Raw genomic sequence first — 13045 nt, forward strand, 5'->3', positions numbered from 1 at the left:
TTCCCAGGGCCTCTGTATTACAGGGCCTTGCAGCACTTAAAGGCGCTACATCTCAGGAGGGGTTTATCTTATGCCCAGGAGGTCTCTCTGTCAACAGTAGCCCAGACGGTTCTTCAATGGTGGCTAGACCACATGCAGGCCTGGAACGGAAGGGCCATCTTTGGGTGCGCCCCAGATCTGTTTGTCGAGTCAGACACCAGCTGACGAGGTTGGGGTGCACGGTGTGGCGATATTACTACAGGAGGACGTTGGTCCAGGGGCGCGCAATCCCTCCACATCAATTGTCTGGAGCTCCTCGCGGACTACTTTGCAGTGAGGAGCCTTGCGACCAACAAGGTCTTGTTGTCCATCTTCAGCAAGATCTCACACATCTCAGACGTAAGATACATAAACCGCCTAGGGGGTACCAAATCCAAGGTGTCAGCGGACCTGGCCAAGGAATTTTGGGATTACTGCCTGGCACACAGATTATCAGTGATGGCGGTGTACCTCCCGGGGTGCCTCAACCAAGAAGCGAACTGTCAATCCAGGCACCTGAGAGATTACATTGCATGGAAATTGGACCCTCTAATTTTCCAGATGATCATGGAACGGTGGGGTCCTTGTCAGGTGGATCTTTTTGCATCCAGACTCAATCACCAACTTCCACGGTTTTTCAGTTGGCGACCAGATCCTTTGGCAGAGGCAATGGATGCCTTATTCCAAGACTGGAGTCAGTTCCAGGGTTACACGTTCCCGCCCTTTTCGATGATAGCCAGGCTCACATCCATAGTCCGCCACCAGAAGGCAGAGGTGATCAAGGTGAGAACGCTTTGGAGGTCGCAAGCGTGGTATCTCGTTCTTTTGGAACTTTCTACAGATTTTTCAATCCGTCATCTCCCGACTCCTCCACTTCTGACGGATCCTCAAGGCAACCTGCACCAGTTGGTGCAGGACGGGAAACTTCGGCTGATGGGCTGGAAGATTACAGTAGATGTTGGGAAATCCTGGGCCTTTCCCAGCAGGCTTCTACCTTCATCAAAGGAGCTTGAGCTGATTTGACCATCAAGAGACATGGTTCAGCATGGCGAAAGTGGTCTCGCTGGTATGTATGAAAGGGTCTCGATCTCGTGGCAGCTGATGTAGTGTATATTGTCAACTTCCTCTCGGAACTGGCTGGTAAGTGTTTAGCCTATTGCACTATCAACGCCTGCCAGTCTACGATCTCTGCAGGTCATGCACCGGTTCATGAGGTCCCAGTGGGGGAGCACCCATTGGTATGCAGTTTGATACGGGGCACTCACTCTTCTGTCCCACCAGGCCACGATATTCCTTTCTCTAGGATGTTGCAGTAGTGCTTAGGATGCTACGTTCATGGCAAGACAACCAATATCTTTCTTGTAAAGAACTGACAGGTAAGCTTGCAATGTTTTTATGCCTAGTATCTTGTAAAAGAGTATTTGATGTGTGGGCTCTGGATGTTACGGCGCGCATGTTTACCAAGTACGGGGTGTCCTTTACTATCTCACGACAAAGTCCAACACTAGGGTGGCCCACTATCCTGCTTTTCCTGATCACCCAAAATTGCGTCTGGTCCGCAGTCTCCGAGCGTACAAGTCCATGACCGAGGAGTATCGGCCTCTGGGGGTAGCCCAACTGTTCATTTCCCTCAAGAAGTCTTTTAAGCCAGTTTCTGCTGCGACTATTGCTCGATGGGCAAGATGGGTCCTGCAGGAAGCAGGAATTCACACAACCTCCTTTGGAGCACACTCTTCGATGGGTGCTATGGTCTCCAAGGCTTTTTCATTAGTAAGCCGCCTGGAGGATATCCTCAGAGCGGCGGATTGGTCTTCAGACTCAACCTTTAAGACCTTTTTCTTTAAACCCATCACTGGCATGGCCTCGCTGGTGAAAAACCAGCTTTAAACTAGCATAATCTGAGCCTCAGGGTCCTGACATAGAATATAAAATGTCCTAGCTAACGTGAAGGAAAGTTTAAATTCTATTAGGGACACGGAGGAGACGATTTTCCCGCCCATGTGGGTTCAAGCCTTTCCCTCCCAATTGTTTCAGGATCTTCTTTGGGACAAGTAATTTTTCTTGAAATTACTGGCATATTTTGAGAATTATGTTTCACAAGGTGGTCTAAAGCTGTATATTTTGAACTGGCTGTCTGGCTATGTGGTGACTTGTTTATGATCACAGCTAATGGCATTCCTTTGTCTCGATTGTAATCACAGTTCGAATATGCTATTGAATGTTAATACGGTCTATGAATCTCACCAAGGAGGTTTGTGTTTTTCCATAGGGTCAGAACAGAAACAAGAGTACTGAGTGGAAACTGGAATCTTGAATGCCTTGCTCAAAGAAAGAGGAAGTGCTTTCCTTGATGCTGGATTAATAAGATGGACTCTATGTTGTTGATTGTTGTGTTGAAAAGACTCTTGGGAGTTGTAGTCTGACGAATTACTGTTTTTTAAGGCTGCCGAGCAAAATTAAAAGAGAGAAAAAGTATAATCCTAGCCTCCCTGTCCTTAATAGAATTGAAAAGTTTTTAGAAAATACCGTATAGTATTTCTCAAAACGAGGCTAAACATATACAGCATAACGTTAAAGAATTAAAATAAGTGAAGGTAGGTAGGAGTAACTGAAAATATCTGATAGCGAGTACGATAACGAGGCTTGAATTTATAAACTGCTAAATCCAAAACATCTGATAGCGAGGCGTGAAACGCGGAAGCAATGCAGCATGCGTTCCAGCAGTGAAACGCGGAAGCAATGAATCGCGCATGCTAACTAGTGAAGATACCGGTGTAAACATATACAGCTGGTAATAGTTAATAACAGCCAATGGGAGGACACTTCCCAAAGTTTAAATAAGGTCGCATTCACTAGCACCAGGTAAACCAACTTACGCCGAGAGGTATCGAGGAGAACAGACGACAGACGCAAGAGGTCGGGTGCGCGATCGAGATTTCCGTAAAACCAAGGTAGGAAACTGACTTTGAGGGGGTTGATAGAGATAGCACCCACACTGGGAGGTACGAAGATTTACAGAGCATTTCACTCTTGCGTTTAAGGGACGCCGGGACAATCGACGGCATTAGACCGCAGCGACTGCCCCAGTGTCAGACACCCGATCCTGGGATCCTTAACTCAAAAAGATCGGGTAAGGACTGTATTTAACTGCAGACCCAGTAAACCATCCAGTAAGGGAGGAATCATCACTAACCTAGTGTTTAACCCTCTCTGTTTAAGGGACGCGAGACACCCGTTTTTAGACTGCAGCGCGTGCACCATTCGCAGGCACCCGACCCTGGGATACTTAACTCATAAAGACCGGGTAAGAGCTGTAATTAACTGTGCACCGATAGAATAGACAAAAATAAAACAACAAAAAACACTAACACCCATCGATATAAAATCCTTCCTTAGGCTACAACGTGAAGAACGGATATCACAGCCTATGACGAGGTTTGACAGCAGGCAAAATACTTAAAGCAGTCAACGTGGTCAATATAAGGTACTTTTAAAAAATAGGTTACTTTAAGACAAATTGTCTCCTAATAACAAATGGGAACAATTATAATGAAACTAGTTTGAACCATCTATACAGGAAACAGACTGCTGTCTACTTACTTCTCCATGCTGATTGAAGGTGTGCTTTTTAAGATACCGAGAAACTGCAGAAAGAGCAGATAATATACCCCCAACAAGTAATCTGCAGTCTGATAGTATGTATTAAAGTATATCTTGCGGCATAAACAACTATATCCTTGAATAATATTTTCAGATCTGACTGCATACAATAATTGCAATGCAAAGACCGACTAGACAAAGACTCCATCAGAATGCAGCTAACTAGGACCATGTTATAAGGTAATTCTTCCCCTTTAATAGGCTAGTTTACAAGTAAAAGCAACAGGTGTGTTGTATAACAACACAAATAATACCACAGCGAGCCCTGGCACCTCATTTGATTTACTTACCCTATATTTGCAAAGGGATTGATGATAAGAAGCCTACATATTGGTTGGACTGTAAATCTAGATTTAGATGCGATAGAAGGTTATCTTATAAAATTGCACTAGTGCAACACAAAATGTATAATGTCTGATTATCATAATCACTATGCACAAGGAGTATGAAGATGATTGTAGAAACAGGTATTACGATTACTCGAATGTTTTGTAAAATAACATCATTAAGTGACATGTGATGTACTGATCTAAATATATCCACCAACAGGGTCTCCAATCATAGGCAACCACCCAGTGCCAAACAGGAGAGAAGTAAAATCTTGTGTCTTGAAAAAGATGGCCCACATCCTATGAGTCCATCGAAACGCGTCGACGCCCATTCTCTGCACAATTTAATAACCCAACTCACCCCACGAATATTGAAAGAAAGACAAGTCTGGGTTTGAGTAACACAGAGGGATATAATGTGCACTAATATATGACAAACCGTGAATGTCTGTGTCCTTTCTTCTCTCCCCTCCCCGTTTATTGTATATTGTATGAACTAGAGCATATTTATAGGTGCCTCTTCTATACATGTTTTTAACATTTATGTTTACACAAATTGTGCTTGTACTGTAGGATCAACATTTCTTTTAGAATGTCTCAATGAGCAATGTAAAGAGTGAGAAACTCTATTTTTAAGCTTTGTGTATGTGTTTTTTAGAATTATGAAAATATTGTTTTAATAAAATCGTTTACCTTTTTACATAGAGTGCTGTTTATGTTTGCATCAAAATTGAGTTCTGTGTCCAGAATTAATATTTGGGCTTCAATTCTTTAGATATTTGACCAAGGGAAACTGTTTTTCTCTATGACTTAATAGAATTGAAACTTTCCTTCGCGTTAGCTAGGATATTTATATTTTGCTATCATCACAAAAGACTAAGCGTGCAGGTTAAAATGGGAGAAGGCGATTCCAGAGACTTTTTTTGATAATCTGTATGCAGAGTGTGCAGACAAGATTTCTCTCAGTCTGGACATGGGAACGCAGGACAGAACTGTTCTAGATGCTTTTAACAAATTAACTAAGCAGATAAACAACCAACTTCAGCTCTAAAGGAGTTGGGGAGAAAAAGTGGTTTGATGGCTCTTCCTCTAAGGAGCACAGAAATGTAATGCTAGCCCTTAAGCAAATTCTGAGGGATAAGGTTGGGCTCAGGTCTTGTAGGAGGGCCTACAAACTCACAATCCAACAGAGGAAGAAGGTTATCAGGGAACAGGCTTGGGAGGCCCTCGGTAAGGCAAGTGTGTTGACAGATCGCACCAAGTTTTGAGAAGTGGTCAATAGTCCCTTTTTTTCCCAGAAACAGAAAACTCTAGAATAGACTGCACTATAGCTGCAGAGAGATGTGTCCACTACTTTAAAGGGATGTACAGTGGTGATGATCTGGGAGGGCCCGATGTATCAGGAGAGTTCAGCACAGTTACTGGATCATTGCATTTTAACACAGATGAGGTACATAAACCCATCCTGGTCACAGCCGGGGGGGGGGGGGGGGAAGTTCTGGGTCCGGATGAGGTTCTTTCCGACCTGTACAAAGATGACCTCCCCGGCCTGGGCCAAGATATTGATACAGATGTTTAACACAGCCTGTCTGTGTGGCTTCCCCTCCTCTTGGTCAAAGGCCAACATTTTACCTATTTTTAAAAAAACGTTTAAAGGACGAACCAGCAGGTTATTGACCAACTTCCCTCTTAGATTCATCTGCAAAAAGTATGGGAAAGGTGATCCTGGAGGATTTAACCTCCTGGTTAAATAAGTTCAAGACCATTTCAGACTTAAAGTACGGTTTCAGGCAGGGCAGAGGGGCCTTAGATCAATGCATTAATTTACACTTGGTGGTAGGGAAATACCCAATAGCTAAGAGGGGATCCTTGCATATGGCGTTCATGGACCTAACTTCGACGTTCAACAGTGTTCACAGATCCAAGCGGTGGTGTACTCTCTTGGATCTGGTTATGTATGTAGATTTGGAGGCTTTCCTACATTTCGCCCATACTAACGTTACTGCTGCGGTGAGATTATAATGAGGACGGCTGCGTGTCAGCCTCTTGGGAGGTCTATTGCCCCCCTTGCGGTTTACGGATTACATCAACAAGCTGGGGGATGTCCTCTCTGCAACAAGTAAAGACATCCTGAGAGCCAGCTCCAAACTTATTCTTGCACTTTCATATGCATTTGACGTGGTGTTGTTTGCCAGGACTGCTGTAAGTTTTCAAAAACGAAATGCTTTTATAGGTTTTATAGACTCACAACTAATTTTTTTAAGTCCCATACTAGAACGAATGAAACCCAGAAGGCTGTTAGGTGTAAGTTCTTCTGCAGGGGTATAGAACTATCAAACGTCTCATCCTTTCCCTACTTGGGTGTGCTGTTTGATGACAGAGCGTTGTGGGTTGCGCAAAGAGCACACAAAAATAATGTTTTGGCAAGGGCAGTGGGGGCAACCATTGACTTCGCAAAAAGACTAGGGGCAAAGCCTGTATCAATCCTGTTAAAGGTGTATAGAGATAAACATATTCTAATGGACACCTATGGATGCAATATGTGGGGGTACAAGGATGAGGGAGACTTGCAGGTGTTAAAAAACAAATGTATGCACAGACTTCTCGCTGTCCCCCCCGAACACCTGTCCTCATGTTGCACTAGGATCTTGATCCAGGATACATCTCTGATCATATTGCAGTTGCACCTTTAATGCACTGGATGAGAATCTGGTCATGCCCAGCACCCACTTTAAATCAACTTGTAATAGCGGACTGCTGTACTGTACTTGAGGAAGCCTTGTGTATTCCTTGGTTAAGGTATATCTTGGAGCAGACGAGGTGAATAGTTTGTTCTGACTCGTATACAAACCCTAGGCATTTACGAATTGGAATATTAAACTTCTGTTTCTGGCCAGGCAGTAAAGGGAAAGGGAGGGTAGGGAACTTGCTAAGCCTTTTGGTGAGAAAATAGATCACGCTTGTTCGAGCTCACAGGAGCAGCCCTATTTGTCACTTGTTAACAATGTTCACCATCGCTTTCTGCTAACCAGATTTAGATTTAATCTCAAACACTGGTTATTAGCCTCTCCTAAAGGCTTCTCGAAGCCTGGTGCCTCACAGCCATGTCCATGTGACAACTTCTCTGATCAGGACACTCTGCATTTTACATTATTTTGCAAATTGTATGACCTCTTGCGGAAAATAATCATCCTTCCACTCCTTAGATCTGGCCAATTTGTTCAAGTCCTGCACTATGGTATTTACAAATGCTTTACTCCCCTATGGTTTGTTTCAGGGTCGCAAGTTTATTTTCAGGAGCTTTAAGACTCAGGAAGAAGATGCTCATGGTCCAGTAAGCTTGTATCAGACTAGCATTCCTTGGGCATTATATGTGCTTATTATATGATGGTATACTGTATGGTTTGAACCAGTTCCTTCCGGATCACGCAAATGCCCTGTCAAACTTGCACTTTACCTGTTGAATTTTATATTCCGACCTGTCTCCAGTACTCTTTTCAACAGGGAATTTGACTTTTACCTGTTTGTGTAAATAGTCTTAGATATTTTATTCGTGTTAACTGGACCTACTATTTATCTATGGTCTTTTTTAAGCTTTTGTATTTATAAGCGTCTCTGGTACGACGGTTTTTACTTGCGTGCTTTTATGACCCTGAATGGCTGAATAAAGAATCTTTAGTTTGACTGACTACATACAGGGTCTTAGGTCATCTCTATTCATCAATTGGTCTGTTTAACCCCATAATCTGCTTCTCAAGCTACAGAAGGAGTAGCACTCTACAACCACTTCCTCGCCTGCACTAGGTACCTGGGGGCAGATTTACAAGCCCCTTGCGCCACTTTTCCCATTTTAAAAGTGACATAAAAGTGGGGCAAGGGGCTTGTAAGTCTGCCCCCTGAAGTTTGATCAAATTAGCACATCTGCGCTTCGGTGCAAGGACTACGAGGCAAATAATTTTCTTTGTTAATGAATATTTGTTTCCATTCTTTATACTTGCTTTTTTAGTAATGCTTATGTGTTTAAGCTATTCAAGTTACAGTTGGTTAAATTCAATACTACCTTTCCTTAACGTCAGTTTGACAATTTTCCTGCAGGTAAACATGTTTGTAAACACTGTATTGTTCTATTAAAATTATATATTAGTGTATGTTTTTAAATGTATTTTTTTTTTATTGAAAGCTTTTGACTATCTCGCTTAGTTGACATTATGTTGTAATTTTTTTGGTTTGTTTTTTAATAGCACATGCTTGTTGTTCTTGTTGGTATTCCTAATAAGCATTTGTAAAACGACAATAAGCGGCAGCATGGCATAACAGCGCTCTTCTCAAGTGTGGCCAGTAACACAAGTCACCCATTAACATGATAAACACCGCCAAACGTCAACGTTCAGGTGCACATGGTTCGTTTTACGTCACGTAGACTAAGGTAACGCTACGACTAGTAAACATTTTGAAAAAATATCTAGACTACCGGTTAAATAACACGCTACGACACGGTTGAGAACATTACTTTGAGCCATCTAAGTTAGCCTCAGTGTGAGCGTTGGCATGTGTGCTTGCAACGTGCAGTACAATACATAACGCCTGCAAATCCTTGCTTTTCCCAAGAAACTCTGCAGACTGGTCCTGTACAGTCCCTGCAAGGACCTGCTTTATAGTGACTTCCTCCTCACCTGGTGCCACAGAGACCAAGCATGACGCAACTCCGAGTTATCCTGTATGGAGGAAAAGGTGCGTATCGGACCTCGACTGCTGCTTCCACCACGGGGATACGGCGTCCCTGACAGTCCTTACCTAGTGTCAGATCTAATCGTGTACCACTGCAGAACGTGTACGGCTCTGTTCAATTAATATATAATGAAAATGGCGGCCATCGTGGAATAGACACACTTCTGATTGAAGTGAACCAGAAATCATACCATTCATAATAGAATAAACTATGCTCAAATAACTCACGTTTATTTTGTATAAAGTTTCCACAACGGCTGAATATAAAAACAAGATCATATATTTGAGATTACTTTAAAATCAAATGTTTAGTTAAATAACAAGTGGCAAATATTTATCTAAAAAAGTAATATATTAACCCCCGTGTTGCAAACACTATTTTCTGTCACCCACCACCACAGTACGAAACAAATATTTTGCAGCACTTCAAGATGGCTGCTTCATTTATCAACCTCGCGAGGTGTTCTACCACCCTGCAGTTTTATTTGCTTGCATTTGATCAGGACCCGCCTCCGCTGCCTGTACCCGAGCGACCGAGAACGCCCAATTTTTTCGTCTATTTCAATAGTTTTGACTTTGAACTTGTTTGCCTCTTCGTTCTCAAAGTGCTAAAGTGGCAGCGTAGGCTGGAGAGTTTCTTACGTAACAACACTAACAGTTGAGCAGTTTTGAGAGCGGGATGACATACTTGCTGCGGGTGTTATAACAACAGCAACCCTCTTTTTAAAACATTTAGGGAACGTAACTGAGGAAAGTGTGTACAAAGTTCACGGGATATAATTTTGTTGTCTTTTTGGTTAGTTCAAGATAGGCCAGGTTCCTGGATGCTGTAAACGGATACGAAGGGAAGCATCAAAACGTATTTGAAGGTCACGAATCTGTGCAAGGACATGTCCTTTAAGGACATGTCGAGCCTAAGCAAGCATTGGCATAGCCAATAGGTCTCGCATTTGGGACCTTATAAGTGTTTAGCCATGCAACAGTTGGTGTTGTTGCACCAAGGATATTCTGCTGCATAACCAAATACTTATAGGGTCCAAAAAACGAGACCTATTGGATATGCCAATGCTTGTTTGTTTTTTGTTGCTGTTTTGTTTAAGTTGCCAGAGCTACAATAGCTGGACATGGTTTTTGTTAACAGTTCTTTGCATCAAACTAACTTGTTTTCATTGCTCTGAGTGTTGTTTCCATTCTGGTTGTAGGGAGCAGTCATTCCTGGGGATGTGGGGGCTGCCTAGCTGTGCACATGCGTCGAACTTTGCAAATGAGAAAAAGCCTGATGCAGGCGCAAGATACAAGTGTGGAGTGAGTGAGCCCCAGGCAGCATGACTCACTCAAACAGAGTTCATGCACTGCACCTGCATACTCAGTATGGTTTAAGGAAACATGACCCACTCCCTCCCAGGCATCAAACACATATTTACCAAGAAACTCTGAGAAGAGCCTGCCTGCTGCACTGACGGCTGGTGGTTTGTGTGCCTAGTGTAAACGTGCACTGACGGCTGGTGATGTGTGTGCCTGGTGAAAGCGTGCACTGACGGCTAGTGGTGTGTGTGCCAGGTGAAAGCGTGCACTGACGGCTGGTGGTGTGTGTGCCCGGTGGAAGCGTGCACTGATGGCTGGTGGTGTGTGTGCCTGGTGGAAGCGTGCACTGACGGCTGGTGGTGTGTGTGCCTGGTGAAAGCGTACACTGACGGCTGGTGGTGTGTGCCTGGAGGAAGCATGCACCGACGGCTGGTAGTGTGTTACTTCTGGTAGTGCGTGTGCCTGGTGAAAGCGTGCACTGACGATGATGGTATGTGTGCCTGGTGGAAATGTGCACTGACGGCTGGTGGTGTGTGTGCCCGGTGAAAGCATGCACCGACGGCTGGTGGTGTGTGTGTGCCTGGTGAAAGCGTGCACTGATAGCTGGTGGAGTGTGCCTGGTGGAAGCATGCACCAACGGCTGGTAGTGTGTGTGCCTGGCGAAAGGGTGCACTGACGGCTGGTGGAAGCGTGCACTGACGGCTGGTGGTGTGTGTGCCTGGTGGAAGCATGCACTGACGACTGGTGGTGTGTGTGCCTAGTGAAAACGTGCACTGATGGCTAGTGGTTTGTGTGCCCAGTAAAAGGGTGCACTGACGGCTGGTGGTGTGTGTGCCTGGTGAAAGTGTGCACTGACGGCTGGTGGTGTGTGTGCCTGGTGGAAGCGTGCACTGACGGCTGATGGTGTGTGTGCCTGGTGGAAGTGTGCACTGACGGCTGGTGGTGTGTGTGCCTGGTGGAAGCAGGAGCATTCACAGTGATAGAAGACACAAATGAAACTGAGGAAGATGAGGGGGAGTGCAAGCAGAGGAGCATGATTCACAGCTAGAAGATAGAGTGTGTGCCTGGTGGAAGCAGGAGCATTCACAGTGATAGAAGACACAAATGAAACTGACGAAGAGGAGAGGGAGAAGGGAGGGGAAGTGCGAGCAGAGGAGCATGATTCACAGCAAGAAGACACAAATGAAGCTGACCAGGAGGTAGGGGGAAAAGCGAGGGGGGTAGTGCAATCAGAGGAGCCTGATTACAGCAATAAAAACACAGATGGCAGCTGTGCACGTGAACGAGCTTGTGAACGCAGGCTGTAGGCCAGCAAAAGCCACTGGTGGCACTTTTAAAAGCCACTACCTAAATGTCTCGAAGAGACAGCAAGAAAGCACTCGCAAGACGAGCGGAAAAAAGACTGGTCCCACATTGGAGAAGGCAGGCGCTCCACACCTGCCAACAAGCAATTTTTTAATAAAAAGCATATATATTTTTTTAGAGTTTTATGTTGTGCGAACTTGACGGGTATCGGGTATCAGAGAGCTTTATATAGCACCAGTTGCATTACATGATGATACATTCATTTCTGTTAGGCACGGGGAGATTGGGGGGCATATTATCAACGGGTAGCGGTAAATATCGCAAATCGCGCTTAGCACAAATTTGATTATCGCTGTCTATCGCTGATTTATCTCGCTGTGTTAGAGGCGTATTAACAACTCTCTGCTAACAGGCGATGTACAAACCAGCGATAGATGGCGATAATCCTCATTAGCGTGTGAAATCCAGCGATGATTTCACACGCTAATGAAAAGCTTGATAATAGGGGAGTGTGGACGTAACCAGATGATCCACCTCCCATACAAAACATGGCTAAGTCAACTTTCAAGCAGGCGTAAGAATCCGTCAATAACCGTGGTTCGTGCAGCCTTTTTAATCGCTTCGCCGTTCCTTGCCACATTGTAAATACTGCGATGGCGTGTAAGAGACATCTTTCATGTTGTTTCTTGGCAGGAATGCCTACTTTGCATCTAATTAGTGATGTATATCGCTAAGATGCAAAGCGTCACGGAAACAGCAGCTAACATGTGCTAATGCATGTTAGCACCTCCTTGATGATTGTGCGAAAAAAAAAATTGATGCTGTGTGCCGAAAAAGCGGCGTAATGTCCCTTGATAATATGCCCCTAAGTGATTTGCCCAGAATCACAGGATGTTTAGGGTCATTGCCGAGACTCAAACCCAGCCCACCAGATTTGAGGTCGACCGACCTAGCCATTAGGCCCACTCCTCTCCCTGAATGTAATGCAATACGTTTCGCATTTGCTAGAGTTTAAGCTATTAGCATTTCAAATGACAATGTCTTTTATTTATCTGTTTTGATAATTTATTCATATATAAAAGGTATTGTCATTTACAATGCCAATAGCTGAAATTCTTGGAAATGTGAGACCTATTGCACTTCAAAGAACGGCCTGCTATTGTCCCGTGCTCTGTGGAAAGTGAAAGCACACATGGCGTGCTGAATGTTGCAGGAAAGCATGTGGTGCCTACAGTAGGAGAAACTCATTAAAGAAAATAGTGCTTACAGACTAAATAAGACATACAGTGTAACAACAGAAGTAAAAGGGCCAGTCCTCATAGGAGGCTACAAAGGAAGACAAGGAGGTACTAAGGAGGGACTAACAAGCCTATTAACGAATCAGAAACCAGCATTTACAAAGGACAATGACTCAAGCCAATGAAAATCATGGGTGGAGAGTGGGCGGAGCTTCAAGTTCACACTCTAATACAGCATACCTCGCAGAGCAGCGCTGCTCAGGTTCAACCTAAAACTGTAGCATACTTCCCAACCCAGGAGTATGCAAATGAACACTCCACACACTGAGCTCTTTAACACATCTTTATTCCTCAGCAAACAACCACACACTACTTGCATTGCATCATAACTTTTGTAACCATACCTTAACACCCTCAGCAGTCACATAATTACTGTTTAGAGTCCACCCAGAACCCCAAGGA

At 44.2% G+C, this 13045-nt stretch overlaps 1 protein-coding gene across 1 annotated transcript in view; it reads right to left on the bottom strand.

The window, feature by feature from the left end:
* SOD2 (superoxide dismutase 2) overlaps positions 1 to 8863 on the bottom strand; it is a 190105-nt gene extending 181242 nt beyond the window's left edge. Inside the window, exon 1 of the mRNA XM_086927153.1 lies at positions 8681 to 8863. Within this exon, the coding sequence (XP_086783279.1) occupies positions 8681 to 8703 (23 nt within the window). The 5' untranslated portion in view covers positions 8704 to 8863. The remainder of the gene's footprint in view (positions 1 to 8680) is intronic.
* Between the last annotated feature and the right edge of the window lie 4182 nt (positions 8864 to 13045).

Source organism: Lissotriton vulgaris, chromosome 6 (genome assembly GCF_964263255.1).
Source record: "Lissotriton vulgaris chromosome 6, aLisVul1.2, whole genome shotgun sequence".
Taxonomy (NCBI): domain Eukaryota; kingdom Metazoa; phylum Chordata; class Amphibia; order Caudata; family Salamandridae; genus Lissotriton; species Lissotriton vulgaris.